Below are 26794 nucleotides of genomic sequence, written 5' to 3' on the forward strand. Positions count from 1 at the left end.
TTTTCTCTTTCAGAGTAGGACTTTATTTCATTGTATTTTAAATAGTTATTATTTAAATTGTAAAGAACGAAGGAAACAATGTTCTCCTTCACTTTTCTTCATGATCTTCAAAAAGAGACTACAATGATTTTTAATCTGATACCTCTCAGTGGTGATGGATAGAAATAAAGAAATTTGTTTTGGGATGTGGAAGTCTCCAGGGATCACGTGGTTCTCAAAGAACTTTCTTGTTTGGTACTTGAAGAGCTACTTTTGATATCTAAAACTTTGGTTTACCTGTTCACCCCTGGTTTCCTGTAAACTGGCCCAAGCTCATCATTGATAACAATGGGTGCGGGCCAAACCATGGTGGTGTAAGGGTTGAAGTTGGATGGTATTTGACATTCGGGGCTACAATTATATTTCTCTTTCTTCAAGGAGGTTGCAGTTCACAAACTACTACACTGATTTCAGTCAAGGCATTTCATTTCAGAATATTCTACCGGTATGGTGTCTCTCAAAAGTTCAATTTTACAGTGCGTTTCAAATAAGCTACACCCCCCACTGCTTGAGACAAACACATTGTAAGCACAATATAAACAATCAACTTGGATATCACTGTAATGAATGAGTTGGTGACTGCAGTCTGTGCAGTGATACCCACATTTATGATTTATATTGTACAAGTTGAAGTTTACTGTAATTAGTAGTTTATCCATTTAATGCCTATCACTTTTCTGAATGTGGATAATATTTTTTTGAAGTATAAAAGTTAAACTAAACACTGAAGGTTGTCTTGAACTTGAAGTTGCAGTATCTGTAGAGGTGTCTTGAGTACAAAACGGGCGTGCTACAAAAGTCAGCTTGGCGGAAAACAGGATCATCTACACATTATTAAACACACGTTGTCACCCTTTCATGAGGCATCAATACTGATGGGAGAAAGCCATTTGAAATCTTTGGAAAACACCAATGCCACTGATCTGACACGTCATCAGAAGAACGTCGTGTCCTCCGAGAAAGCACCAGCGAGCCTGAAGTCCTTGTTCATGAGAATACAGAACATTCTCTGGGGTAATTTCCTGGAGTATGGCACAGGCCGGGGTACAACAGTCCTCAGGAGGAACTCCCGACCCGCAGGTCTGGGAAAGTCGGGGACGCTAACGGATTGCGTCTGGTCATCCGGGTCTAGGATCTCTTCTTCACTGGGTAACATATTGGCAGACTGTGAAAAAAGAAAATATCAAAGGTTACATGTTTCCATCATGAAAGAGGTCTACTGATCTTGAGTGTGGACAAAGTTTCAAAGAGAACAGCAATCTCGTTTGAAACAAAAATATCTCAATACCACCATGTCTAGATTAATTGTGTTGTATATCCGTGCTGTCATGAGTATGCAAATCTACTGAAAAATGGTTCTGACCATAATATACAATTTTTTTTAAACTTGACAATCGGCCTTATTTCATCACAAACTCTTGGAATACTCTCACACATGTGGTATTTAAAAAGAAATTCTATTTTTTGATTGTGGTCACAATATTTCAATGTGAGTACCATCTTTTAAATACATTTGTGAATGGATTTCAGTGTAATAACGTTGGACAAGGAAACATGGCACATGGAATAAGCCGGCGAGCCATATGCATTCAACTTATAAATTGCATGAGGTGGTCCTGGCAAACTTAAAATTTCATGGCTCACATGTAAAGATAGTACACATATGAAAACGGTTTGATTAAAATGTTCCTTTTTTTTCATTCAACAGTCAACATTGCACCTTCTCATTGCATCTAACTGTGCTTTATTTCTTTCAAGGAACCAAAAATCTTATATTTTAGAACACATGTACATCAATAAAACATGGATACAGTTATGATACAGTTTTCATACGCAGATAAAGAAGAGAAACCTGCCCAAATAATAAAAAGAAAGATATCTGCACGCTTGCATACTGGAAAATCAGTGTTACATGTACTTTCAAAAACTCGCATAGCAGTAATATTACTGTAACTCAACAATTGAATGCATTACCCTTTGTGCAGCTGCAAACAGCCTATGCAGGATTGTTCCGGCTGGTCCTCTTCCAGCACCTATGACGGAAACTTCCGGTTGCTCCAGAAGACTGGAAACAAACTTCTCCAACTCTGTCTGATTTGCTTCATCTTCCAAAAGCTGCTGACTGAATTTTGCTCTCAGTGACTGCGCCCTCGCTATGACTACCTCTGCCAGGCTGATCTGTTTGACAACATCCTGGACAGATCAAGAAACTACATCAATGTTTTGTACATATATTTCTGCATGTTAACATTCACACAGTGACCAACAATGGGCTACAGGATTATTTCTTATGAAAATATCATACAGACCCTATTACCTGCCAAGTTCAACTTTCACAGTCAGGCTAAGTTGGTTTAACACTTTCACCGCGGGAGGGCGCATTCTGCGCCAACGGCCAGACTGCGGGAGGCGCGTAAACGCGCCAAGAACGTACGCGTTTATATGCGTTCGATATACGTTGGCTTTGTTTGATCTACATCATGTTTGTTGACTATTTCCTCAAGCCTAGCGAAGTGTACGAGGTAGAGGTCAAACCTAAATGAGCATGCGCGCCAAATTTGTAAACAAATGCCGCCATATTCGATCATTTCTCGGCCGTGATTTGTAAGGATCGTGTGATCGGTTGTTGTTTTTCTTTCAGAGGGTATTTAAAAATGGCGATGCGGGCACAGTTTAACACCCACTAAGCCCTTTGAGCATGTATTTTCAAGACACTTATATTGGAATTGTTACTGATCGTGAAACTGAACTCGACGGAGATAGCGGAAGTCACATTTCAAATTAAAACTCTAATACCGAACTTGAATATGTCCCCAAACCAGTTGAGCAAAGACAGGAAGGTAGGCCAGCTGAAAAGATACGGCAAGAGAAAAGTGCGACAAAGGGCCGGTGACTGACATCACAAACGTTGATGGGGTATCCTGTGGATGATGTACGACATCAATCTATTAATGACAATGACACATCGGACTGGCTACCAGTATATAAGCGTATATATAATATAGCTCTTTTTTGAATGTCAGATGATATCTGTTGTTCGAATTTGAACTTGTAATAAATATGCATATTAATCTCATTTATGTGGAATATGTTTTAAAGTACGTGTTCCCCTACTGAATTTGAGTTGATAAACCGCAAGTAGTAATTTTTAAAGTGTTACGCTGAGAAAAATACATTTATATATTGAAATAACAAAAAATGCAACATTTTTTTAAATTTTTTTTGTAAAATCCAATATGGCCGCCATGATCACGTGATCTTCAGGGTGTGTCACATGACCTTTTGTTCATTTTTATGATGCTCTGTCATATTGCGATGCCCACTGAAAAAATTGTCCCGAATACTCTAATAATTACAAAGATATACCACATGCATGTAAATCAATATTTATAAGGCCAAATTACCATAGAAAACTACGCACAGGAATGCACGTATAAAAAATAATTACGCAGTGAAAGTTGGGTTAAACTAGTGAAGCTTGACTCAAAGATTTGAAGGTCACTGAAGACAGAGATACTGTATAAACATGATTTTTACAGACTAAAGCTGCTATAACATACCAAGCCAAGTGGGTGAAAATACATATGGTTTTGGCTCAATACCTCTTCTTACTGACTTGGCAGATGGGAAGTGATACTGTTTAAAGAGAACTGCTCACCTCAAATTTCCTGATGTCATTACATCCACTTCTGGTAAGCTTTGATGCTCTCTGGATCACTTGTTTCAGTAGTGAAGTGAGAGATGGAAGCCCATCAATTTCTGAAATGAAACAACAAAAAGTTATAATGTTATACCATCTTGCTTTATACTTTCTTCGAAAGAGAAAACACGGAACACTTCATCTATGTTGCTTTCACATCTAAACTTGCTGACAAAGGTTATAGACAATTTTGGAAAGTCACTGCCTTTCATATTCAAAAAGAACATTATCATTACACTAACATTTAAGGTGGTAAGCGCCTCAAAAGTGAAAGACTTAAACTTTTGCTAAAAACTTTCCTCAAGGAATCTTTCAACCATTCTCTTTCAAAATCAAGAATGTAAATCGAGGGTCACTGTGCATATTTTGGTACTAGAGAAACAAATAACTCAAGCTTTATTGATATTTAAACTTCAAAATGGCCGACATCCCTGTATTAACTCTATGAAGCAAAATAAAAATTTTTGAATTTCGAAAAACTATGCTGGTGAAAAGTTTTCTTACACCAAGAGCTTTAAAATGAATCCCTACAAGTGGTATACCAGAAAAGAATTGTGACAGTTTGAGAGAACAAATATCTGTCCCTGAGGTGCATTCTACCTCAATGCTGTATATGCAACCCATCCTATTCCCATATTCCTAGACATAGTTTGGTCACAGCACTCTAGAAAACACTTGGTTTGTACACTGGATGAATGTGTGCCACAAAAGAAATGATGCTTTTCCATACCTATCTGTTGTATTCTAAGTATGGCAGCATGTAACAGGACTGGCATGAGATGTAGGGCAACTTCTGATGGCTTGAGAGATGCCAAGAAATGGAGAACCTTCTCAGCTTCCTTTGTGTCATCAAATAACCTCTTCTGTCTTCTGGCTGGTATGGCCCTGGCTTGGCTCCAAACCTCCTGCCACATGTTGCCCGGAAGCTGAAAGAATTTTAGGAAGATTTTTAACAGATTTTGAATTTCAAGACTACACACGACTACTGAAGATACGATTTTATAGAACACTAAAGCAAGAATTACAAATCTAGTGTTATGTGTTTGAAACTGAAAAAAGTATGACTAAACTGTTAGAATAGACTGTACTGGTATGGTTTATTCATTGTTGGCAATTACACGTACATACCGTATATTCAAGAATATTATATCATACCAGTATATTGATGGCGCAAATACAGCGATCTGATTGGTCAAGACGCGAAAAGAACCGTGGTATATTGGTGATATACCACGGCTGGCATACGCATGAGCTCTCAGCTTGAGCAAAAATCCGTTTTTTGATGTTCCACGCCAGAATTTCAATATACTGTTATGATATACATGTAATAGCAATAAATCACACCCAGCGACGCTATACCACTCGATTTTGAAAGGTTCACAACATATATGCACTCGCTATCGCTCATGCACATATGTTGTGAACTGGTCTAAATCTCTTGGTATACCATCACTGGGTGTGCTGTATTGCTTGAATATTAAACTAACAATTCTAGTGGACTGATTTTGTTTCAAACTGCTGTACTTGTCATTCCATCCATGTGATTGCTCTCATATCATGCAATAGCTCAGGCTATGTGTAGCTGCATGTAAATACAAAGTTAAGCTCTTTTAACTCTGAACAATAGGACAGTTCTGCTATGTTCTTCATTGGAAATTTGATAAATGAAGAATAAACGCTTATCGGAGACAGCACATGGGTGGAATGTACGGAAACAATGAAAGTTGACATGAAGGTCGTGTGGCATAGTTCTGTAGAACCTACCATCATTCTAGTACTAAGTTTGCCCCTGGTTGGCGTTGCACACGTATTCTGTTGTTCCTGGCTTTCATTTTCCGTGTCATCAGTCTCTTCTTCATTGCCATCCTCGTCTTCTATCCAGTCCCTGGGAGAGTACCACCGGACAAAGTCTTCTAACATGCATCCCGGATTCGCTGCCTACATGTTTCATCAAAACGAAACATCAGGAACCATGTGAGAGGTGCAGGAATCAGATAGTAACTATGTGCATCAAGAACTCATAAAAACGCATATCACGATATACAAGATCTACAACTGAGAAACATTCAAGCCATAACCTCTATCAAAAGTTCATCTATGGTTTGGTCTAGTCATAGTGAGTGACAATTTTTCTCCTACATGAGAGCCACAGTGTATTCTCAAATCAACAAAGTCCCTGAAAACAAGAATCAAACGAAACTTCTTGGGTGAGCAAATGATTATTTAGATCCGCTATCAAATGTGGGGGTAGCTTTACCCTTTCACCACCATGGTTTGTCCCAAATCCTGCTACCTATTCGCCAATTCGCCAAATGCGAAAGAAAGTTAAAAATGGCTACAAAAATTCCTGTTTGGCTAATGTAGTGGCTATTGAATTCTTAGACCTCCTCAACAGAAAACTACACCTAACAATAAAATGTTGTAAGATGTTGAAACAGTTTACCCTCCTTCTTACAAAGTTGCAATGTATTGAAACAGTTTAATCTCCTTTCTACAAAGTTACAAATTCCCTGGTCTCTACTACCTCCATGGTAAAACAAACACTGTTGCTGTTCGATACTACAATACATCATGAACGTAAGGTCCATGAATACACTGAGGCCTGCTTTGCCTCTGTGAGTCTTGGGTCGTCCTTGAGTCTAACAAAAGTTTTACCTACTTTGCTGTATCAAAATTTGGCCTGCAACTACTCAGTTTGATAGTAAAAACCATAATTTCAAAGGAAACTTTCACAAACGGAGCAATAATACAAAGAAAAGGAGAAAAACTGAGGTTTTCTGAAAGGTCAAGTCTGGGTCATCTCATCATGTGATGTCATGCATGAAGACCCCCTAATTACACAATTATGGTTCACAAGAAACCACCTAGGGTGGTCCAATAGGTGAAAGGTAATTTGCTGCCTTGGCATTCAGCTTGACTGACTCCCATTCGGCTACTTTCAAACTGCTATAATTATACAAGAAATTATGTGATTCTGAATGATTTTAATATTTTGTAGATTCCATCAGTTTAATAATCTAGAAGTGAACATAACCAGACATTTCTTGATGATATCAAAATATCAAATGAAAATATATCTGGGCTAAAATGTTATCATAATCATTAAAACAATGAATGCCCTCAAACAGTGATATCGTTGTGTCTTGTTTTACCAGAGTTTTGTTTGGCCCAGCCCTTTTGTCTCAAGAAAAGTACTTATACTCAAGATGCTATTTCAGCCTGCTTGATCACAACTATGATATAGAAGTAAAACCATGCCCTTAAATACCACAATAATCTTATCTACACTGCCATTGTGCTTACCATAAATGCTGTCTTCTGCATGGAAAATTGTTTTACTTGTGTGGCTCAAACATTTAGGTTATGGAAGACTGCATAAATTTGCCACAAGAGAAGCCTGTAACTTATGACAAGCTATCATACTGTGAATACTAACTGAATGTGGCAGAAATATTCAATCTGCACCTCTTGTAATATACACTTAACATTGCTACCAGATTTTTAGAATTCAATTGCTACCTAATTTTATTTCTGGTGTTTAAAGTTTACCACCAAAAATGAGAAAGGATTTCTATCCCTGAAATAAAAACACAGATTATAAATGCAAAAACTAAACACATATTTCGTTAATGTAAAAACCATCATGAACATCATACAAAACATCTTGATTTGTAAAATTAGGGACTCCTGAATGACGAGAAAGCTGTTGCCACACTTGAGATCATAAACTGGCTAAAAGTTACTCAAAATGGCTAAAAGATTTTTGATTTGGCTAATGAGTTGGCTAATCATTTTGGTGACTTAGCGGGAGCCCTGTTTGTCCCAAATCCATTGTTTTCTATGGCTAAGTTGGACCTGTATACAGGGAACTGGGGGTGAAAGGGTTAAGAAAATCACTAGCCCAGCGAGTTCCCACAAGGCCACATGTTTTTGTTACCAGCTGAATTATCATACTAGCGCATGCATGAGCTTTGGCCGACAGATATGCTTGCCCTTGAACTTGTATAGCTGTAAATGTATCTGGAAAACTAGTGCTATAGGACATAGTTGGTAACAGATACGCTGTGGCTGAACTCTCATTTTTCTTGTAAATTCGCTTCAGTTTCTTATATTTTCATGCAGTGTTCCTAAAAAAGTCATATGTACACTTTGTCAGAATCTTGGCAAAGCAAGAGGCAAGGGTCTGGGTCTTTTGTTCACGAATGCCGAGAAAATAATGTTTAGGTGATGACTACCTTGAAAGCTTGCATATCTGAGGTAAGACAGGCGCTTTGCATCTTGGCTCGGAGTTCAGCGCCTTCCTCGCTGGTACCTAACTCTGCTAACACTGCCGCATGCTCCTCGAGTTGATCTTCTGTCATTGGTGCTGGGTCCTTGGGAAATTGAAAAGTTGTTTACATGCAATGTAAGATAAATAAATGAATTTTTTTTACTGTTACTATTCACAATCAACATCAACACACTTATTTGTCAAATTTGTGCTGCTCTGTTAAAGGTATACTGTCACCTGTTCCAATTTTGCCACAGTTACCATGGAAAGAGAAAATCTAACCAATCAAAGATTTTAAGCGGGTGGCCGCTTTTTAAAAATAGCGTCCTCACATGGGCATTTTGAATACCAAGGAACGCGCTTTGACCATATATGGGCATATTTAGATTTTGAATACCAAGGAACGCCCTTGGATCATATATGGGCATATTTAGAGTACAGGTGACTGTATACCTTTAATTAATTCCATTATATTTCTAGCCAACGTCTATGCCATTGAAGTTTATTAGTACAAATTTTCTGTTTCCAAGAAAACATTGTTTCTTACTTTCAGTCTGCATGGAAAACTTTGAAGTTCATGTTTCACAGCTTATTTAATGATACAGAACTCATTCTTGTCATTCTACTCAGGCATTTAATTCATACTTCATTCAGAATTTGTCACAAGGTACTGTACATCGTTTGAACATGCAAAATATTTGAAACTGGTATGCTATACAGTTGACATGGTGAGTTTGCAGAGGGCAATGAACATTCCACCCTGAGGCAAAGGTGTTGAGTTTCAAGAAGTGAGTTTCACTCCTATCATCCACTTGTTCCTACACACCGGTATATAATCTGCTCTTCAATGCCAGAACTGAATTTGTAAACTTTTGACGACTTGTACATACAGTGACCAGACAAATGTGAGCAATCACGACTTCTGTGTTGGCAGTGTTGCCATCAAAACTGCATGACGTGTTAACTGCTATCACCATTGCCATTGCGACCTTAATCTACATCAGTACCTACTTTCACCGATGCCACAACCACAAATTGTTGTTTTGACCTTTGAGGGGCAGGCAAATCCAGTGAGGAACAAGACATATTTTGCATGGACCACTGAATGTGTCATTCTACAGGTCAAAATGATCGGTGAATGCAAACTCACTTGTATCATAAGAAATGTAAAGCTGACTCGCTAAGTGGAGTGCAGGATCTTGAACCTCACTTTGATACTAGTCTCTGGACAACAAAACATTGAATTAATTTTCAGACATCCATTATAACAGTCACAGTTATTGTTATTGTTTACATGTATTATCAATATCTTCACCTACCTGTGTAACAGGAATGTACAATGGTTCTTCACTATTCAACAAGTCAGATCTCCACACTGACGAAGCCTTCCTTCAGCCTGACAAACATTAGTGTCTTTGTCATTTTGCTCATCATTCAACGACTGTGAGCTCGTCTTCTCTTTCTCCGAGCTCTCTTTGCTGTCTTTTTCTTCAAAGTCTTGAGATTCAACTTCCATGGGAGCCTCGGCACCCAGTGCATTGTCTCCCTCATTGAATGCTTCATCAATGTCCTCGCATTCAAAGAATTCATCGTCGTCGTCCTCGTCGTCGTCCTTGTTGCTGCGGGCGCTGGAGGCGACGTCGCTGTTGAAGCTTGCCTGGGACGAGCTGGCCGGCATGTTTCCTTCCATGCCTACAGACTGCGTGTTTGAAAAGTATGTGGTGCTCGACGACTGCGACATGCTCTGCCTGTCTTCTCTTGCTATCTTCCTCTCTATGCAGCAATTAAGCATCTATCAAAACGACCGACAACAGACTGTTAATGATAATCTCTAAATAATGCCATTGACAAAACGAGACCATAGTAAACGTAAAATGCACGTTGGTGACACTTTTTCAGACACTCAAAGTTTTACAATACTTTCCTGGTATACTTCTTGTGTACGTTCATTTTGAAGCCTGTTGGGGAAATGAAACTTTCTAGAAAATTTGTTTTTGAGAGAATAATAAATTTAATGATTCCCCATAGAATTAATACTTGGTATAGAGTCTATTTTGAATTGAACTGATTGTTAACTTTAACCCTTTCACCACAATGGTTTGGCCCAAACTCATTGTTATCAATGGCGATTATGGATCTCTTTACATGGAACTGGGGTGAACGGCTTCAGATAATTTGTTTCTGTATCCGAAATTTTGAATGATGGCAAACTTGACATAAATTAATAAACTACTATATTGCAATACGGGTATCAGATGGTGATAACAGTCAACATAGTCTTTCATCATACCTACAGCATGTTACTTCTTTTACCAGTTCCATGATGCAGTGTGCTTGATATACAAAGTGTACGTTACTCATAGAACTTCTTTTACCAGTTCCATGATGCAGTGTGCTTGATATACAAAGTGTACGTTACTCATAGAACTTTTTAGCCATAGGGTATATGCAGGGTATGTTACACATAGAACAGTACGGCAGGTTACACTCGGACCTACCGGGTATATTTTCATCTTTGATGGATAGAAAATACTTTTTTTTTTGCATTGTAAATTTGTGTCATTCTTGTATATGCATACTTTGTAAAACACAAAGTCAGTATGTTTTCATGTTTTTGAGTGTGTATATGGTGTTTGATACAGCCACAGCAATGCATTATGGGATAACCAGGAAAAGGCCTATTTAATTCAAACCCCAGCCATCAAACGTTGGACTTACTTGCAGTTTTTGATGTAGAAGACAAGCACCCATGTTTGGAGCTCCTGGTTCCAACCTGTAATTAGGAAGAATATTCAAATTTTTCAAACAATGCCATGGGCTCACGATAGATGGATACTTCACACTTCATACAAGGGTTTACAATTGTCAAACAGCTACTCACTTAAAAAACTTCTCAGAAAATTCGAGTATTAACACTTCCTTTTGGAGTCATACATAGACACTACAGTATTGTGGTACTTTACTACACACGCCTTACAATACTCATAACTCAATCACAGCAAAAAATACACATAGTCTGACACTTACCCTGGTATAGTGTAGTTATTTTCCCACCTAAATCTCATTTCTAAGACAAACTCCTGCCAGAGATGGGCCACCGCCTTGGCCCCTCCGTAGGAGTGGTTGACAACACACATACACACTGCCAGTAAATGTGTAAGACTGCCCTCTGGTGCTGACTTGAACTGTCTCCTAAGTTCCTATGTTAACATAAAAAATGAAACAGTTCATGGTGTGGTAGAATATGACTGAAGGGGGCAAACTCTAATTTAGAGAACATAAGTTTCACGTCCACTGTATAATGGTATTACTGATTCGGAATTGTAAATAATTGCAGCAGTCTGTATAGCGTTGGCTTCAACATTTTCAACATGGCTTACCAGTATTTTGGCAACGGACAGGTACACTGACAGACATTTCAAGGGCAATACCTGTCTGTAAACGCAATTGGCTGGGAAGAATTTTGGACTTGAAGATCTTTTCTCGAGGCTTACATATAACATCAGAACATGAGAGCATACTATTTTGTATAACGCAACCTGACCACTGAAGTGCTTTTCACAGAAATACCAGTCATACATACTGAAGCATCTGTTGATGTTTGACTCTCTGCTCCACTGGAATCTCTCCTGTCTTCATTTGGTAAATTCATATCTATGTCACTGTTTGGGATAAGGCCAGCATCAGGAAATAGAAACTGAAAAGTGGAAAAGATAAGTAATGTGAAATACAATCCAGTAATATTGCCTGTAATCCATTGATTTACAATGATTAACAATCTATCATGTTTATCCTTCACACACAGTTTCAAGATTCTTTAAAGTCGTGTGATTACAATGACTTCATCAATTGGCATTACACTGACTGGGTAAATGCAAAGACAGAGCTTTAAATTAATTCTCGCTACCTTAAATAGCTTTTGCCTTGTGCTTGCTAAGGCCAGGGGTCAAACTGCATATTGAAATGCATTGTGGGTAAGAAGTTGACTTCTCACCACAGCAAGAATTTGAGATAGTGATCTGATAAAAAACTGTTAATAAAAGTGTAATAGTTTTAATTTCAAAAAGGTCTGTTTGTTCATGAAACTTGCAAAAGTCATGCATCTTTTCATCATTTTAGGCATTTCAGGTATGAAATTTTTGTATCACCTAAAACTTTACTTTGACTTCTGTAACCTCATGTGTTTTACCTGTAGAAATCTGCCATGTTGAAAATGTGGTTGACTGCCTGAGATTTTTATGGCCCACTTAGGTGGTAGAAATCTTATTTAAGGTACCAAGAATCACAGCTTTCTCTATAAATTATTGTAATTATTTAAAACGTGTACACAATGTGCCATGATGCGAAAAACTTATGATAGTTGTTCACAGTAAAACTCTATAAAAGTGCCAATTTTAGCTAAACATGAACACGGACAAAATACACTGAACATGACAGCTCACAGCCATCATTTGAGAAGTTTGTTTCAATTTCAATTTCTCTAGATTTCCAATCCCATTAAAGTTAAAATCTTAATGCCAATACCTGTAATATCTCATTGAGTAAATCTGCATGTATGGGTGCCTCTTCTTCATGTCTTCTGTGACGCATTCTAGTGGTTGCTCTGTTGACTACTGATGATAATGTTGGTAAATGCATGGGTACTGGCTCTGTTAGTCTCTGTAAGGCTTGGCTTATATCTGCCGCTTCTACCGGACCAAAAGAGGCAAGAAAGAAAGCACAACAAGAGAAATGAAAGAAAACTTAGGATCTGTCAAACTCACAAGAAGACATATTGGAGTGAAGTTTTCTTCACAGAAACACAAGGTTTGGGATAAACAAGCATTTTGCCAGTGTTTCCACCGAGTTTTTTAACACCCAAGAAATTCAGCGTCAACTTACTTGTCAGATCAGAACTATAATAACTAGCCAAATGCATGTTCACTATGGCTATAAAACATGACACTTCTGTCCTAAGTGACATATTACAGTGAATTAAAACTGGCCTCAGCGTCTGATGAAGACAATGGGCTGGTAAGGCATATGCAATAACTAAAGAGGAATATACAAATGAGCATAAGGCAGGTCATTTACAAATTGTCAGATACATGTTAAGAGTAACTGCTAGGACTTAAGAAGTATTGTGAAATTTGTCACTGCCAATTTGGCATTTTTCTGAGCGTATATCCTACGAATTCATTGTGATTACAGTTATAATTCTACACTGCAATGTAACGAGAAGACAGTAGAACTCCCTTGTACTGTAAATCATCTTATAGGCATACTGCACTAATGTGTATCTCTAAATTGACAATTCTGTTCTGTGATCTGCAGTCCTTATCAAATACAAGTATGGGTGTCAGTAATGTCAATTTACCTGCATCCTCGTGGAAAGCATGTCTTCCTAAAAGCTGTTCCGTCGATTCATTACTTTTACATAAAAAGATATTGTCTGATAAATATTCGCCTGTGGAAAGATAAACAGTATAATCTCATTATTTACTTACTTTTATGTCTTACTGTATCAATACAATGTGCAATAAACTGCTCTTTGTGTATTTGATCAAGAAGATCTATGCAAAACTCCAAATGTGTGGCACATATGGTAATAGCTAGTCAGGTAAGTCAACTATGAGTTATTCGAAAATCCAAAATTTTATTTTTACGGTTACCCCATAGAGTTAACACAGGGATAGCAGCCATTTTGAATTTCAAATATCGCAAAATGTTGTCTTGTTTCGCTAGTTCCAAACTTTGCACGGTGACCCCTGATTTGTATAGTTGATTGGTGTGTATCCCGTTAAGGTAGAACACATCTTGGGGACAGATATTCGGACTCTCAAATTTCTACAATTCTTTTCCAATCTACAACTTGTGGGGGCTCATTTTAGAGCTCTTGGAGAAAGAAAAACGTTCAACGTCTGAGTTATTCGAAAATCCAAAATTTTATTTTTACAGTTACCCCATAGAGTTAACACAGGGATAGCAGCCATTTTGAATTTCAAATATCGCAAAATGTTGTCTTGTTTCGCTAGTTCCAAACTTTGCACGGTGACCCCTGATTTGTATTGTTGATTTGGTAAGAGAATGGTTGAAAGTTTCAGTTGGGAAAGTTTGAGCAAAAGTTTAAATCTTTCACTTTCGAGGTGCATACTGCATGTACCTTAAGGTTCCCATTATAAACATACTGTAGTTTATGCGTCACATATATTCAGTAGCAGAGAATTAATGTTTTATAATTTGAATAATAGAAACTACATAGGATATAATTTAATCTTCATGATGCTAATGTAATGATAAGGTTTACCTAATAGACAGGGCGGATCATCCATCATTCGTATTCTTACAGACCACTGTGGAGCTTGTAGAGGATCTAGATCTCTGTAAAACAACGGAAATAAAATCAAGATTATTGATAGGTGAGAACATTGAAAGGGCAAGTAGCTGTAACTCCTGATGATGTTTTTTCACTATTTTTGTTTTGTGTATCAATTACCGCTTCTCATACTACTACCAACAGCATCTTGATACGCCCACTATTCTGCTTGTGGAAAAGCTTGATTTCATTACTTTTCAGTTGTACATCAGTCATGAGAATTTTCAGTACTATCATTTACATGCATTGCAAATTGCAGTTCAACATACTGACTAGCACTCTTTGTCAACTGCTGCTCGCACAACTGTGGCGCTATTTGACCTCTTGACCTTTCAAGTAGACCTGTGATGATGCACAGAAGTGGTGACTTGTGCATAATAGCCAAAGAGATAGTACATCACTGTGTTAGGTAAGTATGCAAAAAGTGCATATATTTTTTCAAACACCGCTAACTTACGTGTACACATCATTGTCTACTATCATATCTTCTGACAGGGAAGGCCATGTTGTTGCTAAATGTAACTCACACACTGGGTCTTCTACAGCACCGAATGGTAATTTACCATAACCTGAAAATCCTATTTCACTACTGTAGGGACCATCGAAATCTATGATTGAAAGGAACACATCTTTGTTAGTTCACATGTTCCTCACTACAGCAGGTACTGCTTCTGTGCAACTTCTGTGTACATTCTACCAAAGCATTCACTGATATCTGTCACACAGGGTTCAACCAGATTGTAAAGATAATTCTTGTAGCCTCAGTAAAAGTATGAGAAAAGTTATCAACATTGGTATTATCAATAATCCATATCAGCCTGCAGTTAAAGAAAACATATAAACTCACACAGAGAGGTATTTTACAAAGGTTTTACAAGCTATCATCCTTGTAAGCTATGTATTATTGTTTAAAAATATATGTGAATTCGAGCTGGCATTTGTCCACTTTAATATTTCTTGACACACTGCCCACAATAGTTGAAATGTTGAAATACTTTTGTTTTTATTGAAGAACAGGGCAAGCCATGGATTTTCTTGAATATACAATAAATTTTGCTGTTGTAACTAGGATTGAAGTGTTTTAAAGGTTGGTATGGATTAACTTTTAGATAGTAACTGTGAAGATTCACATCAAACGAGTAATGAATTTGTGCGATGTGATTTCTACTGGCAATTAAAACAAACAACCAAACAAACACACCTGGTGGTAGTTGAGGCCATGCATAGCTGGTCCAGTCTTGCAATACATATGTAAATCTGACAGACACTGTAACTGGTGGTACGGGTGATACGGGACTTGCCTGCAAATTCAAAAGTGTGACAACTCTCAATTAGACAGCATGACAACTTTGCATTATGTCGTTCTAATTCTAGATGCATTATAAAGAATTAGAACTGGGAAGAGAATTGAAGAAGAACCAGTGTAAAGTTCTGTGATGTGAAAAACTAGTCTGAAATTTAAGACAACACCTGAGCATGTGGGTGAATTATCCCAATGAAATTTTAGCACATCTGAACAACTTATCATTTAGACTGTCTATCATCTCAACATCATCAAATCTCTTGGTGTAGTATTTTAATACCAATGCAATGCAAATCATTACAAAAACACTGTTCCCTTTTTTTGGTTGATTCATCTGATAAAACCAGTTTTGACTTAGATATTTTCCATACTGTTCCCTTGATGGACATTTTCTGAAAACCATTTTTTGTTTGGATGTGATACCTGTTTACATTCTTTAAGCAGAAAGGTGCATACAATATCTAAGGGGCCGTGGATAATTAAAACACACGCACGGCAAACGTAACTTCCACGTTTAGGGGAGCAAAAATTGCACTGCATGTTTTCATATCAACACTCTCTCCACATTTTACTGTATCGCACTATACTATTTGGCGTGTACCAGTAGTGGATTTGGTCTTTCTGTCTGTTGGTTCTCCACCAGGCAACTGGATGCTTTATGTTGTGGGTTCAAACCCGATTGAAAACACTGTATATTCTTAACCACGTATTTACTGATTGTATATAGGTATGATACAGAATGAGGCTGGGTTGGATTTTCGCACTTCCTAACTTTCGTTTAGGAGGGGGGGAGGGGGGAGGCCAAATGCAAAGCATTCGCATGCTTTAATTATCCACGGCCCCTAACCTGGTAAATATCTGGGTGTATTTGGTGTTAGCGGGAAACCAAAACATTTATCAAGAAAAAAATCACTACAGCTACAAAACTTGCACACAATGAATGTAAAATAAAGTCAGAAAAAGAGAATGTCTTACAATCTTTGATTTGAAGACATCGAGAAGCCCACTGAGGTGATTATACTGATAAGGGATTTGTTTCAGATGCACCATATCAAAAGATGTTCTCACACCAGGTCCATCACACTGTCCGAAGTATAACCGCCGCCATTTCTGCTGCACTTGAACAAACATGGGTATTTGACTGAGGACAAAAAACAAATCAGACGATTATTTTCATGACTTAAGTAGTTATACAAAAATAGCTCACAATGACAAATGCTTCTTACTAAACACCCATCTGCACGAATGATGCATGTTTTCAAAAGTGATAGATCAATTGATTTCTCATTTTTTTTAGAAAGCAAGAAGCTGTAACTTGTGATTTTTTTTCGCTATTCTTGTTTGTATGTCAAATGCCAGTTCTTGTTCTACTCCCCAAACCATATTGAAACACTAATTATTTAACTTGTCAACATAGCATCTATAGGTGTACAATGATTTATTATTCAAAACAATGATCAAATTTTACAGCTATTAGCCTTTGAATAATTTTAGCATGGTTGAATCTTTTTTTTCATGTTAGCTTGAAGTAAATGTACCGGTATGACTCAATTGACAATACAGCACCAGTTATAAAACAATGTTCATGTAGTTTCCACTGGCAGAAGTATGTAAAATCTCTGACCATTTATTAAAACTTCACCTCAGCTACCCTATTCGGCTTTCACTAATTTATGTAACTGAAAACATGAGTACTCTCAGTGTCTTCTTTAAATATTTATACATAAAAATTGATTGAATACTGAGCTTAATTATGGTGGATGAGATTTTGTACAAGATGCAAAGAATGCTATCTGGCAAGCCTGTATATGAAAAGGCCTTCTTTCCCAAGGGTTAACCCTTTGAACGCTGTAATTTTTCCCGCCAAAATTTTAGTGCAACATTTTACAAATTTTTAAGCATTTTCTGTAATGTTTTTGATTATTTTTACCAAATGGACATTACATTTCATTGGTTACACTTTTTCATCAAAATTTTAGCAAAAATCTGAAAAAAAATATCAAGGGGTATATTTTATAAAGGCGACAAAAATGGACTTTGGCGCTCAAAGGGTTAAGTGTAGAACTGGCTCTATATCTATCAGTATATTCGGATGTAATACACAGTAAATGCCACGTAGATTGTATAACACCAAGGGAATTCACTTTTAAAATATTGCTGTTCTTGACCTGACTTGCTGACTACAGAAATTTATATTTTGCAATCTTTTTTAGTTCAGGAAAGTTCACTGACAATGAATGCTGGAAGTGAAACAATTATATGCAAAACAATCAAACCTTGTCAGAGTAATCTACTGATTCTACAACGTTTCATGTTTGAACAAAAATGCGTTTCAGATCACTTTATGAGAAATCAGTCATACAGAACACATGGCCATACGACGAGCAGTAAATCCACTCACCATGATGTATTATTGAGAGCTATTGCAACGGAACTGAGAAGTAACTTGATTCTACTTTCACTGATGACAGCATCACTATTGGCTGATGGTGTCATCACCGTAAAATGTCTCAAACCATACCTATAAAAAAAATTTCAACTTTTTATGCACCTCTGAAACATCTCTCATATTATTAATTTATGAACCATCATGAAAGATTTGTATGATGCAGATGTACAATAAAAGTTTACGACCTGTCACATTGCTCTAGTCACTGCACAGAGATTGAACCTAGACGTAGAAATAACAGTTTCTGGGCAATAAGTAAGTTGCAAATGGGCAACAGAGCAGCGAGTACCTAAAACAGCTGGAAAGTGACATCATCGCTACTTTGCAATGGGTGTCTATTTTAGGTGGAAGAATATCTGTGATTTCAAGTGCAGATCTATCTATATCAAAATAATGTTTGACATTTCTGATTTGAGAACAAGGCAATATACTATCAGCATTGTTTTACAAGTATAACGCACTCCTGTTTTGACCTGTCGGCCAAATGTCTGCATTTCACTCAACGGGTTTAGATTACAATACACCTTTCTGCATTCTACATAAAAATAGTTACAAACATTGAGGATACATAGTTTAATGTGGACAAAACTGAGCGTGGGCCTCTCATTTAGCATGCTTTGAGGAACAATAGACACCAACCATATTGAAAACACTTATTGCCAACTCCATTGCATATTGTAAGACTACTTTATTATAATACTGCATTTTCTGATTAAGCCTTGAGTGTGACACACTGCTGTGAAGAACTCTTACCATCTACAGAGGCAGTGAGCTCTCGGTGGGAAGTCATTATTCATTGACATCATATCTTCCATGGCTTCTGGCAAGACATCTGTCAATATACGAAGAAACAAAAATAACTTTCAAAGGGAAATGACATGAATTTGCGATACAAATTTTCTGTAAATATGACATTTGTATTCCCATCAATTTCAATTTCACACTTTGGGAAGGGGGGGGGGGGGGGTTAAAAAAAGAATGCAAGAATTCACTTTGTTGCTAACACCAGCGCTCTTTCTTCCCAGGCAGCAAATTGTTCAATTTGTTGTCACTGAAGATACAATCCCGATGACAGTGTTGATAATATCCGATGGCAATGCTCTTTAAAGTACAAACATCGGTATTTCTGAAGGCCTATTATGGCATAGCTTCATAGACCAGCCCATGTGCCCTTGCTGACATGCTAAACAGCATCAAACACTTTTCATCTGGAAGTTGTTCAATTTGGTGACAGTCATTTAGACAACGTACCGTCATCTTCCTCTCCTTCCTGTTTTGGTTCTGCCACATCCCCTGTTTGCACCAGCCTGTACTCTGTGATGGTAAATGTATAATTTGCGAAGTGCACATTTTCACACTGTTCTTCCCATTTCCCAGACGTAAACTCCCCCTTTTTGACTGGGGGACCTTTCTTTGCAGTCGTCAGCTTCCAATCGTGGATCACTTGTTCCACGCTTGCAATGAACCTGTGGAGAATGGAGATCGAGAGCTGTTGTACAGGCTAACAGGGTTACTTAGAGAAATATCTTGTTTCTCGAAAGATGATCCATTTTGTGGACCACTGACCCTGGGTGAACACTCTTTGTATTGATATTAATGCTATCAGCATGTATTGATGTCATTGGTGGCATAACCACCTCAGTCCCTTTTTCACAGTCTGAAAATGCAGCCAGTTTCTTTGTGAGTGAGCTTGATAACGGATAAACAATAATTAACACCTTAGTTGATGTTATGCATGTTATTTACGTGTCATTTTTACCAGTTTTTTACCATTTTTACCATTTTTCTCATGTTTTCCCTGCTTTTGGTATAAAACTACGGTCCCTCCACAACAAAAGTTGAGGCCATGTAACCATCAATAGACTTCAACCTTTGAATTTTTCAAGTTTTGTAAGTTGCATTTTCAGCTAATTAATACATGTAATAATGGGTGACAAAATTGTTGCATTGTCATCACCCTACAATATACCACGGTCCCTCTATATAGAGGGGCCGTGAATATACAAAGGATGTGAAATAAATTGGGGAAATGAGAGGATTCAATAGTGTTTTCGTTTCGAAGTTGACATTTTTTGACTTGGCACAGTTAAACTTAGCAAGTTATCGGTGATGAGAAAATGGGGTTACTAAGTCCGAGACCAACGCACATCAAGCTTTCCTTGCAGTGGGGGTAATTCACACCTTAACAATGGGCATTTCAAAAGAGGTGGTGATGAGACTGTGAGTTTGGAAATGATACACTGTCGATGTTTCACCATACAAATACATGTATGCAGTATATTGTTGATAATTGAATCTTTGAACCTCTATCTGTCTATGATTATATTTGCATTCAGAATGAAACATCGATCGTGCGAAATTATCTCAGTCCATGAAATGGTATGGTTGACATATGGAGAGTATTAGTTTCAAAATATTCACAATTCGAATATTATTTAATGTTCGTCTTCACTCAATATCTTTCTGTAGTGCAAAGAGAAACAGTAGCCAACAGCATGGAGCTAAAATGCCAACATTTAGGGAAATCTTGAAAGGGTGCCTTGGCAGTTTCAAATGTAAAATCTCCTGTGATATTGTACAAACGTGCATGGACGTCAAAACTCCTATGGGTACACCGTATGCTATCAAGTGCTGCTGCACTGGACGCAGATTTGCCAGGGTAACATACAGCCTAACAGGTACGGGTTACTATTTATACACACTATACGTGCACTCGATTGTTTTGGTCAAATCGGTGGGAGTTCGCTTACCTTTCCCAGTCTGATGCTGTGGTGAAGTCAGTGATTTCGAACACTTCAGACTCCTGTAACAACGGATAAAATATAAGAATTAAGTCCCTTGAATAGTTTTTCCACTTTAATAAAGATAAAAGCAGTAACATTTTCCAATCAATTACCACTGACCTCTCCATCGTCCGCCATTTTAATGATGATGTCATCAATTTATCGGCACTGGAGGAAAGTAAGGACCAATCGTACAGTTGTCAATCCAATATGGCTGCGCCCTGTGGGAAAGGAAATTTTCATCCTGGCGCAGCGCCTTTTGGCAATTTTATTAACTACTACACATTCAATCCGCCTGAAAACAGACTGAAGCTTGTACCAAACACGTTTCTAGAAGACCTGGTCCGTGACAAATGCAAATCTCAACCGATTGTAGCTCTGGACGTTGGTTGCAACTGTGGGGTAAGTTGCACAGGCGCTTGAAATTATGGAAATGATAATGTATACCATGTACCACGCGCCAGTTGGTGAGTAAGTCATGCCCACTTCTCGTCCTACTTGTGGTAAGTCTTGCTCACTTCACGTCCTACTTGTGGACAGTAATGAGTAGGGCCCCTTCCCCCTCTCTCTCCCTCCCTCCCCCCTCCCTCTCTCTCTCTCTCTCTCTCTCTCTCTCTCTTAGAATGATAGAAGAGAATAAGACTTCTCGGAAGTAAAAACCATGGTTAATCACTTCGTTGTAATCTTCCAATTCTATATGTATGGAGATTTTCATGTGAAAGTGCACGTGGTATCTCCATACACTGGCTCACAAATTGATTTACGATTAGTCGGATTGCTAGAAAAAAGAACTGATAAACATTTATCGGTACCTTATCTCAACGCAGTATTGTTAGATTTCACTGACTTATGAACGTAATTTCTTTTTCTTTCAGGATTTAACCGTGAAACTATATGACCATGTAAGATGTGCTTTAGGGGAGAAGAATGATTCTTCCGGCGGTACAAATGAAGATCTTCACTTCCTGGGTTGTGATTTGGATGACGTTCTGATACAGAGAGCAAATGAATCGAATCCCTATCCCGGAAACTTAACTTTCAAAGTGATGGACATGATGAAAAAGGAGACACAGCAATTGATTTGTGAATATTTAGAACATCACGGAAGAGACAAATTTGACATTGTTTTCTGTTTTTCAATTACAATGTGGATACACATGCAGAATGGAGACAGGGGCCTAGAAGAATTTCTGAGACTTGTTTCTGACTACACAGACTACTTAGTAATTGAACCACAGCCATGGAAATGCTATAAATCTGCAGTAAGGAGAGTTAACAAGCTTGAATTGGGAGAGGACTATTTTGCACACTACAAATCACTTAAAATCACTGGAAATGTCGTTGATTATATAGACAAGTTCCTTCAAGAGCAATGCAGGATGAAACTCTTACAGTGTTTTGGTGAAACAGAATGGAAGAGAAAAGTCTTACTTTACCAAAAACTTACAAAACCAGTACCTGTGATGTGATTCTAAATTGCCTATTAAAGGTACACTACCATGGTTTAATGTGGGTCTGGCAAAACACTTTGCCAAGCTGCAGCACTCAAATCTATCAAAACAGTGGTAAATCACACACAAATGGTCATTTCTTTCACAAGACTCTGTATGTCCATGTTCACTGCAGTAGCAGGTCCGTTGGGAAATCACTTTATTTATCATTAGAGCAAGAAATACAAAATTTCGAGTTTTGTCACATTATACCTATCAGCAGATTGCTTTACTAAGTTGAAAACTGTCCTGTACAAGCAAATGGGTTGAGTAAAGCCTATAAGCAAGGCTAGCTCCTGTATGGAATGTACATGTACATTTGTACAAAAGATTACCATCCTGAAAAATAATGCATGGGCTAGGAGTTGGCTAAATTAGGAAAAAAGCAGCTCTTTTATTTATCATCTTCTGACACATGTGCAATGTACATGTAAGTACGTTTTGATGCTAGAAACTTGCACTGATTTAAAATAGAACAGTACTACCAGTTTCTGATAAAAATGTTGTGATAAAAGTTGGGACGTTAGTCAGTACTAAGAGAAATAATTTCAATTTCTCATAATTGTCACAGAAATTTATACCACAAACATAACAAAGAAAACATTATTATTGATAACAACATAAGGAAATTGCAACATGTCAGTGTTGCTCACTCTTTGCTGTTCTCATCGGCTGTTCATCTCCACGTCTACATTTAACAAACTGCCATATGCTGTATTTGAAGTACATGCATACTAGGGGAATCAAACATGCTGAGCTACAGATGGTACACTTTCTTACATAGACCTGTGCAGTTAGAGTAACGTGCTTGGACAGCTCACTGAGAGTATTTCATCAACAACAGACCAGTGACCATAGGCAAGTTTTACAAGAACACAGGGCAAACTTGACCATGACTCAATCAAAGAAACACGTACATTTACACACAACCAAACTGAGGAGAGACACCAAAAACTAAAAAAAAACAACAAACACATGCTAGGGGTCAAAATAGTCACTTTTCACTTTCTTATACAAAAATAGAAAGCCTTTCTCCAGGCAACGCTCAATGATACACATTACAATTTGCTGAAAGCAAGAGGGTCATCCATGATGCCGGTTGCTGATGTGGAAGATTTGAATGGGATATTTTATGGTAGTGGCCAGGTGTATGGAGGCATGACTCTACTTCACAAAGCTTGTTAGTCCAGATAGGATAGTCTCCTTAACATTGTTTTGAAGGAGGGTGCCCGCCTGAATAAACACCCTTAGGAAGGCATACGGCATCACTGAATCTGATTTTAACATAAGCAGTACCATTTAAGTCACTTTGTAAGACGCATCTGCATTATAAGTCGCACCCTCCTTTTATTGACTTGTGTAGGATGAAATCCATAAAAAAATTGAAAATGGAGAATGTATGCATTATAAGTTGCACCCCTTTTTCAGCAGATCTGTCACACTACCAGCCACCACTGAGGTTGGCTATGTGCATCTAAAGTTGATACTTTATTGTTCCTTGTGTTTTAATAAAATTGTATTACCGTACTTCACACGGTTCTCAACCTACTGGTTGACAAAGGAGTATACCTCTTTAAAAAACACAAAAGTACATATTATAAGTCGCACCCCTTCTCTGGGGAAATAATTCGAGTTCAAAATTTGAAGTTTCATAATAAAAGATGCGTCTAATGACTTTAACGGTAGATTTATATCAATAATTTGAATCATATTGGACAATAGAAGTATACACTTTGCAAATGTCCATCAAACTGTATTGCATCCCCAATTTATTCAATAAACGATTATTTTACATATGTTTTATGTTTTTACTTCTTGAATAACTTATTTTATTTTTAGCTATTGATTTTGAAATTGACCTGTAATTAAAGGGATATAGTCGTCGGAACTGCGCCTGTGCGAGTTTCTTGTTTACAAACAATGTATTTCGTGTACGATATCAAGATGCACCTCATCATAGCTGCAACATTTAAATTATACGATGATAGATTATGACAGACATGTTTTAACTTCCATCAATCACTATTGTGCCTTGGATACATTGTTGCCATTGGTCATATGAGCGCAGTTCCCACGACTATATCCCTTTAAATGGAAATGTAATGAATTTCTTAAAAACCTGGAAAGAGTTCATTAAAATGGGCGACTTACAAAAACAAGAATATTTTCATTTTCTTTTAACTTCATGTGGATACATATGAGTAGACAAGCAAAACTATGAGAAAAGTAGGTGTTCACATGATGATCTTATGGAAAAGCATCTGACACATCCTTTGATTTAATGAAGCTCTGACTGGTTAAGCTTTCAAAAATGTGGAGAGCTGATTGAGATTGAAATGTCATGTCCTTTCATGGTAAATTTCTTAAACGCTCATCTACACGTGACTTTCAGATGTATGAAGAAACATGGATTGCTGAGCGAGCAATAAAGACGAACAAATCCTTCATTTCTCAAAATCACTCAGAAAAACTGCTGAATCAGCATATTTGCCCAGCTTCTTTTGTAAAGAAAGAAACAAGTCTTGCTATATATCTTAAAACCTAGCACGCTGACATTAGTTTTGAATACATTTCTCAAAGTGGCTTCTTGTACAAAGTATTTTGAAAGTTTCAAGAATATGGTAATACTACAGTAACATTATCGTGTATTGTACGTCCAAATGAACAGCTTCATCTTACATTTATGCACTCATGCTACCCGTGGATATTCTTCTCCCTTTAATGCTCCATTTCTCCAAGTCCAAGAATCTTCCTCTTTTGTGGGGATGGGGGAGGGGGTTGCTATCAATGTCATACTGGATATGATCACATTATGGGATGTCACTCCCTGCTAAAAATTATGTCATTATCAGGTGTGACAAGTGGTACAGGGAAGCTTTGTTAGAAAACTATTCATTCAATGATTTAATGATAAATGAGCACAAAAATTTCATAATTTCGTTTTGCGATTGTTTCCAATAAAATTTTGCTTCAACTGTTGCTGTCAGAGTGTCAAATTCCACACATTCTGGAAACAGAGAAGTCATCTACAAGCAATTTTGATACACAGATACACAGTCAGCAGAGATCACAATGTATATTTCCAAAGTATCGGCACACTGGTACATAAAACATCAACCATTGTCAGTACAGGAACAGCATCACGACTTCTTTGTGTAGTCATATACATCTTTCCTAAACCTCTCCGGTTCATAGTCTCCAATGGTAGCATCTCTCATTCGCTTTCTACTCTTCATGCCCTCCACTCTTTTCTTGTCAATGAGTCTTTTTGATATGATGAATGAGGTCACCGCAGCAGTAATAACAACAGACCTAAAATGTTCAGAGAAATTCTTCTGAGTCAACATATACACAATGTGGTGTTGAGTTTTTCTTATCCAAAAATTATTATTCACATCAAATCACATTTATATACCAAGTCAGCATTTCTTCATGGTTACTAACTGTGCTTCAACTGAATATAGTCACAGCACAATCAATTATAGCCCCTGTGGTTACAACAGCTTTTATAGTAATAATATGATAACTGCACCCTATGTTGTCAGAATGGTCCCAAACAAAAATCAACTTGTCTACTGCCGACGTTTTTACATACTTGCTCTGCAGATGTCTACACCGCAGCGAGCACTTTAATAGTAAACTTAACAGTAAGTTTATGCCTGTTCAAACATGGGGGAGGGGGTCTTCTTTTAGGCCTCCATGGCTACATGTACCTCCAGGCTTCACGTAACCATCTCTCCTTCTACCTCCATGACGTAACAGAGTTCGAAATATGTTTTCGTCGATCTTAAGGACATGGAGTAAGCTGTTGCCCCACATCGGCCAATGACAATTGAATACACACAGTCCCTTGTTGTTCGATACACGGCGAGGGCGCCTGTCCCCTTTCTAATGCTTACAGGATATTTACAGGGCCCTCGTCATCGTGTATCCACGGATGTAAAACATCCATGGTGTCGAACCGAACCATTCAGCGACAATGTACATACGGCGGAGTCTGTACTGTGATGCACAGTCGTCAAAGTACTCACCAGCCGACGGCAATCTTTGCATTTTTTCCTAAGGAAGCCATTTTATAGAGTTGATGGGCTGAATCAGATAAAATGCATGGCACAAAGTGCCTAAGAACCGATCAATAAATGAGACCAAAGACGGATTGCGGAGGACACAAACACCAACCCTGGACTAAAGGTACCAGCCAAAGTCGTATGTCCCTCTATCGGTGACCTTTTGATGATAGACAAAATAGCATTTGCTTCATTTCTGAAGTTGTTTCGCAATTTTTTTTCGCACCATGAAGCAAATAGTTTCCTGCATGCCTAAATTCTTAAAATAATGTCGTAATTTCAGTGAATTTGACCAGGAAATGTTTGCTTTTGTACTTTTTTGCGATCCATAATGACCC

General features: G+C 37.7%; 2 protein-coding genes and 1 long non-coding RNA gene across 3 annotated transcripts; 1 reads left to right on the forward strand and 2 right to left on the reverse strand.

Moving 5' to 3' along the window:
• LOC139143473 (rab3 GTPase-activating protein catalytic subunit-like) lies at positions 1 to 21099 on the reverse strand. The gene is given in 22 exon segments (XM_070713819.1): positions 1 to 1204; positions 2014 to 2232; positions 3698 to 3798; positions 4470 to 4665; positions 5504 to 5677; positions 7975 to 8112; positions 9329 to 9369; positions 9372 to 9801; positions 10728 to 10782; positions 11037 to 11209; positions 11593 to 11706; positions 12534 to 12697; positions 13366 to 13455; positions 14296 to 14369; positions 14822 to 14972; positions 15566 to 15665; positions 16643 to 16808; positions 18069 to 18188; positions 18870 to 18948; positions 19368 to 19582; positions 20867 to 20919; positions 21020 to 21099. Coding segments are annotated over 22 exon segments (3102 nt in total). The 5' UTR covers positions 21038 to 21099; the 3' UTR covers positions 1 to 973.
• LOC139143477 (pre-miRNA 5'-monophosphate methyltransferase-like) lies at positions 21089 to 24185 on the forward strand. Its single transcript, XM_070713823.1, has 2 exons — positions 21089 to 21301; positions 21775 to 24185. The coding sequence occupies exons 1-2, from the start codon at positions 21110 to 21112 to the stop codon at positions 22366 to 22368; spliced, it is 786 nt and encodes a 261-aa protein (XP_070569924.1). The 5' UTR covers positions 21089 to 21109; the 3' UTR covers positions 22369 to 24185.
• On the reverse strand, positions 24142 to 26624 carry LOC139143478 (uncharacterized). The gene is made up of 2 exons (XR_011554596.1): positions 26421 to 26624; positions 24142 to 25701 (listed from the first exon to the last, which is right to left on the reverse strand). It is a non-coding gene; the product is annotated as an uncharacterized lncRNA (long non-coding RNA).
• Between the last annotated feature and the right edge of the window lie 170 nt (positions 26625 to 26794).

This window comes from Ptychodera flava, chromosome 11 (genome assembly GCF_041260155.1).
Source record: "Ptychodera flava strain L36383 chromosome 11, AS_Pfla_20210202, whole genome shotgun sequence".
NCBI lineage: Eukaryota > Metazoa > Hemichordata > Enteropneusta > Ptychoderidae > Ptychodera > Ptychodera flava.

Excerpts from the sequence above, each read along its gene's own strand:
- LOC139143477 (XM_070713823.1), top strand. The coding sequence starts at position 21,110 with ATGGCTGCGCCCTGTGGGAAAGGAAATTTTCATCCTGGCGCAGCGCCT. Across the intron at positions 21,302-21,774 it reads ACGTTGGTTGCAACTGTGGG|GATTTAACCGTGAAACTATA; the intron begins GTAAGTTGCACA and ends TTTTTCTTTCAG.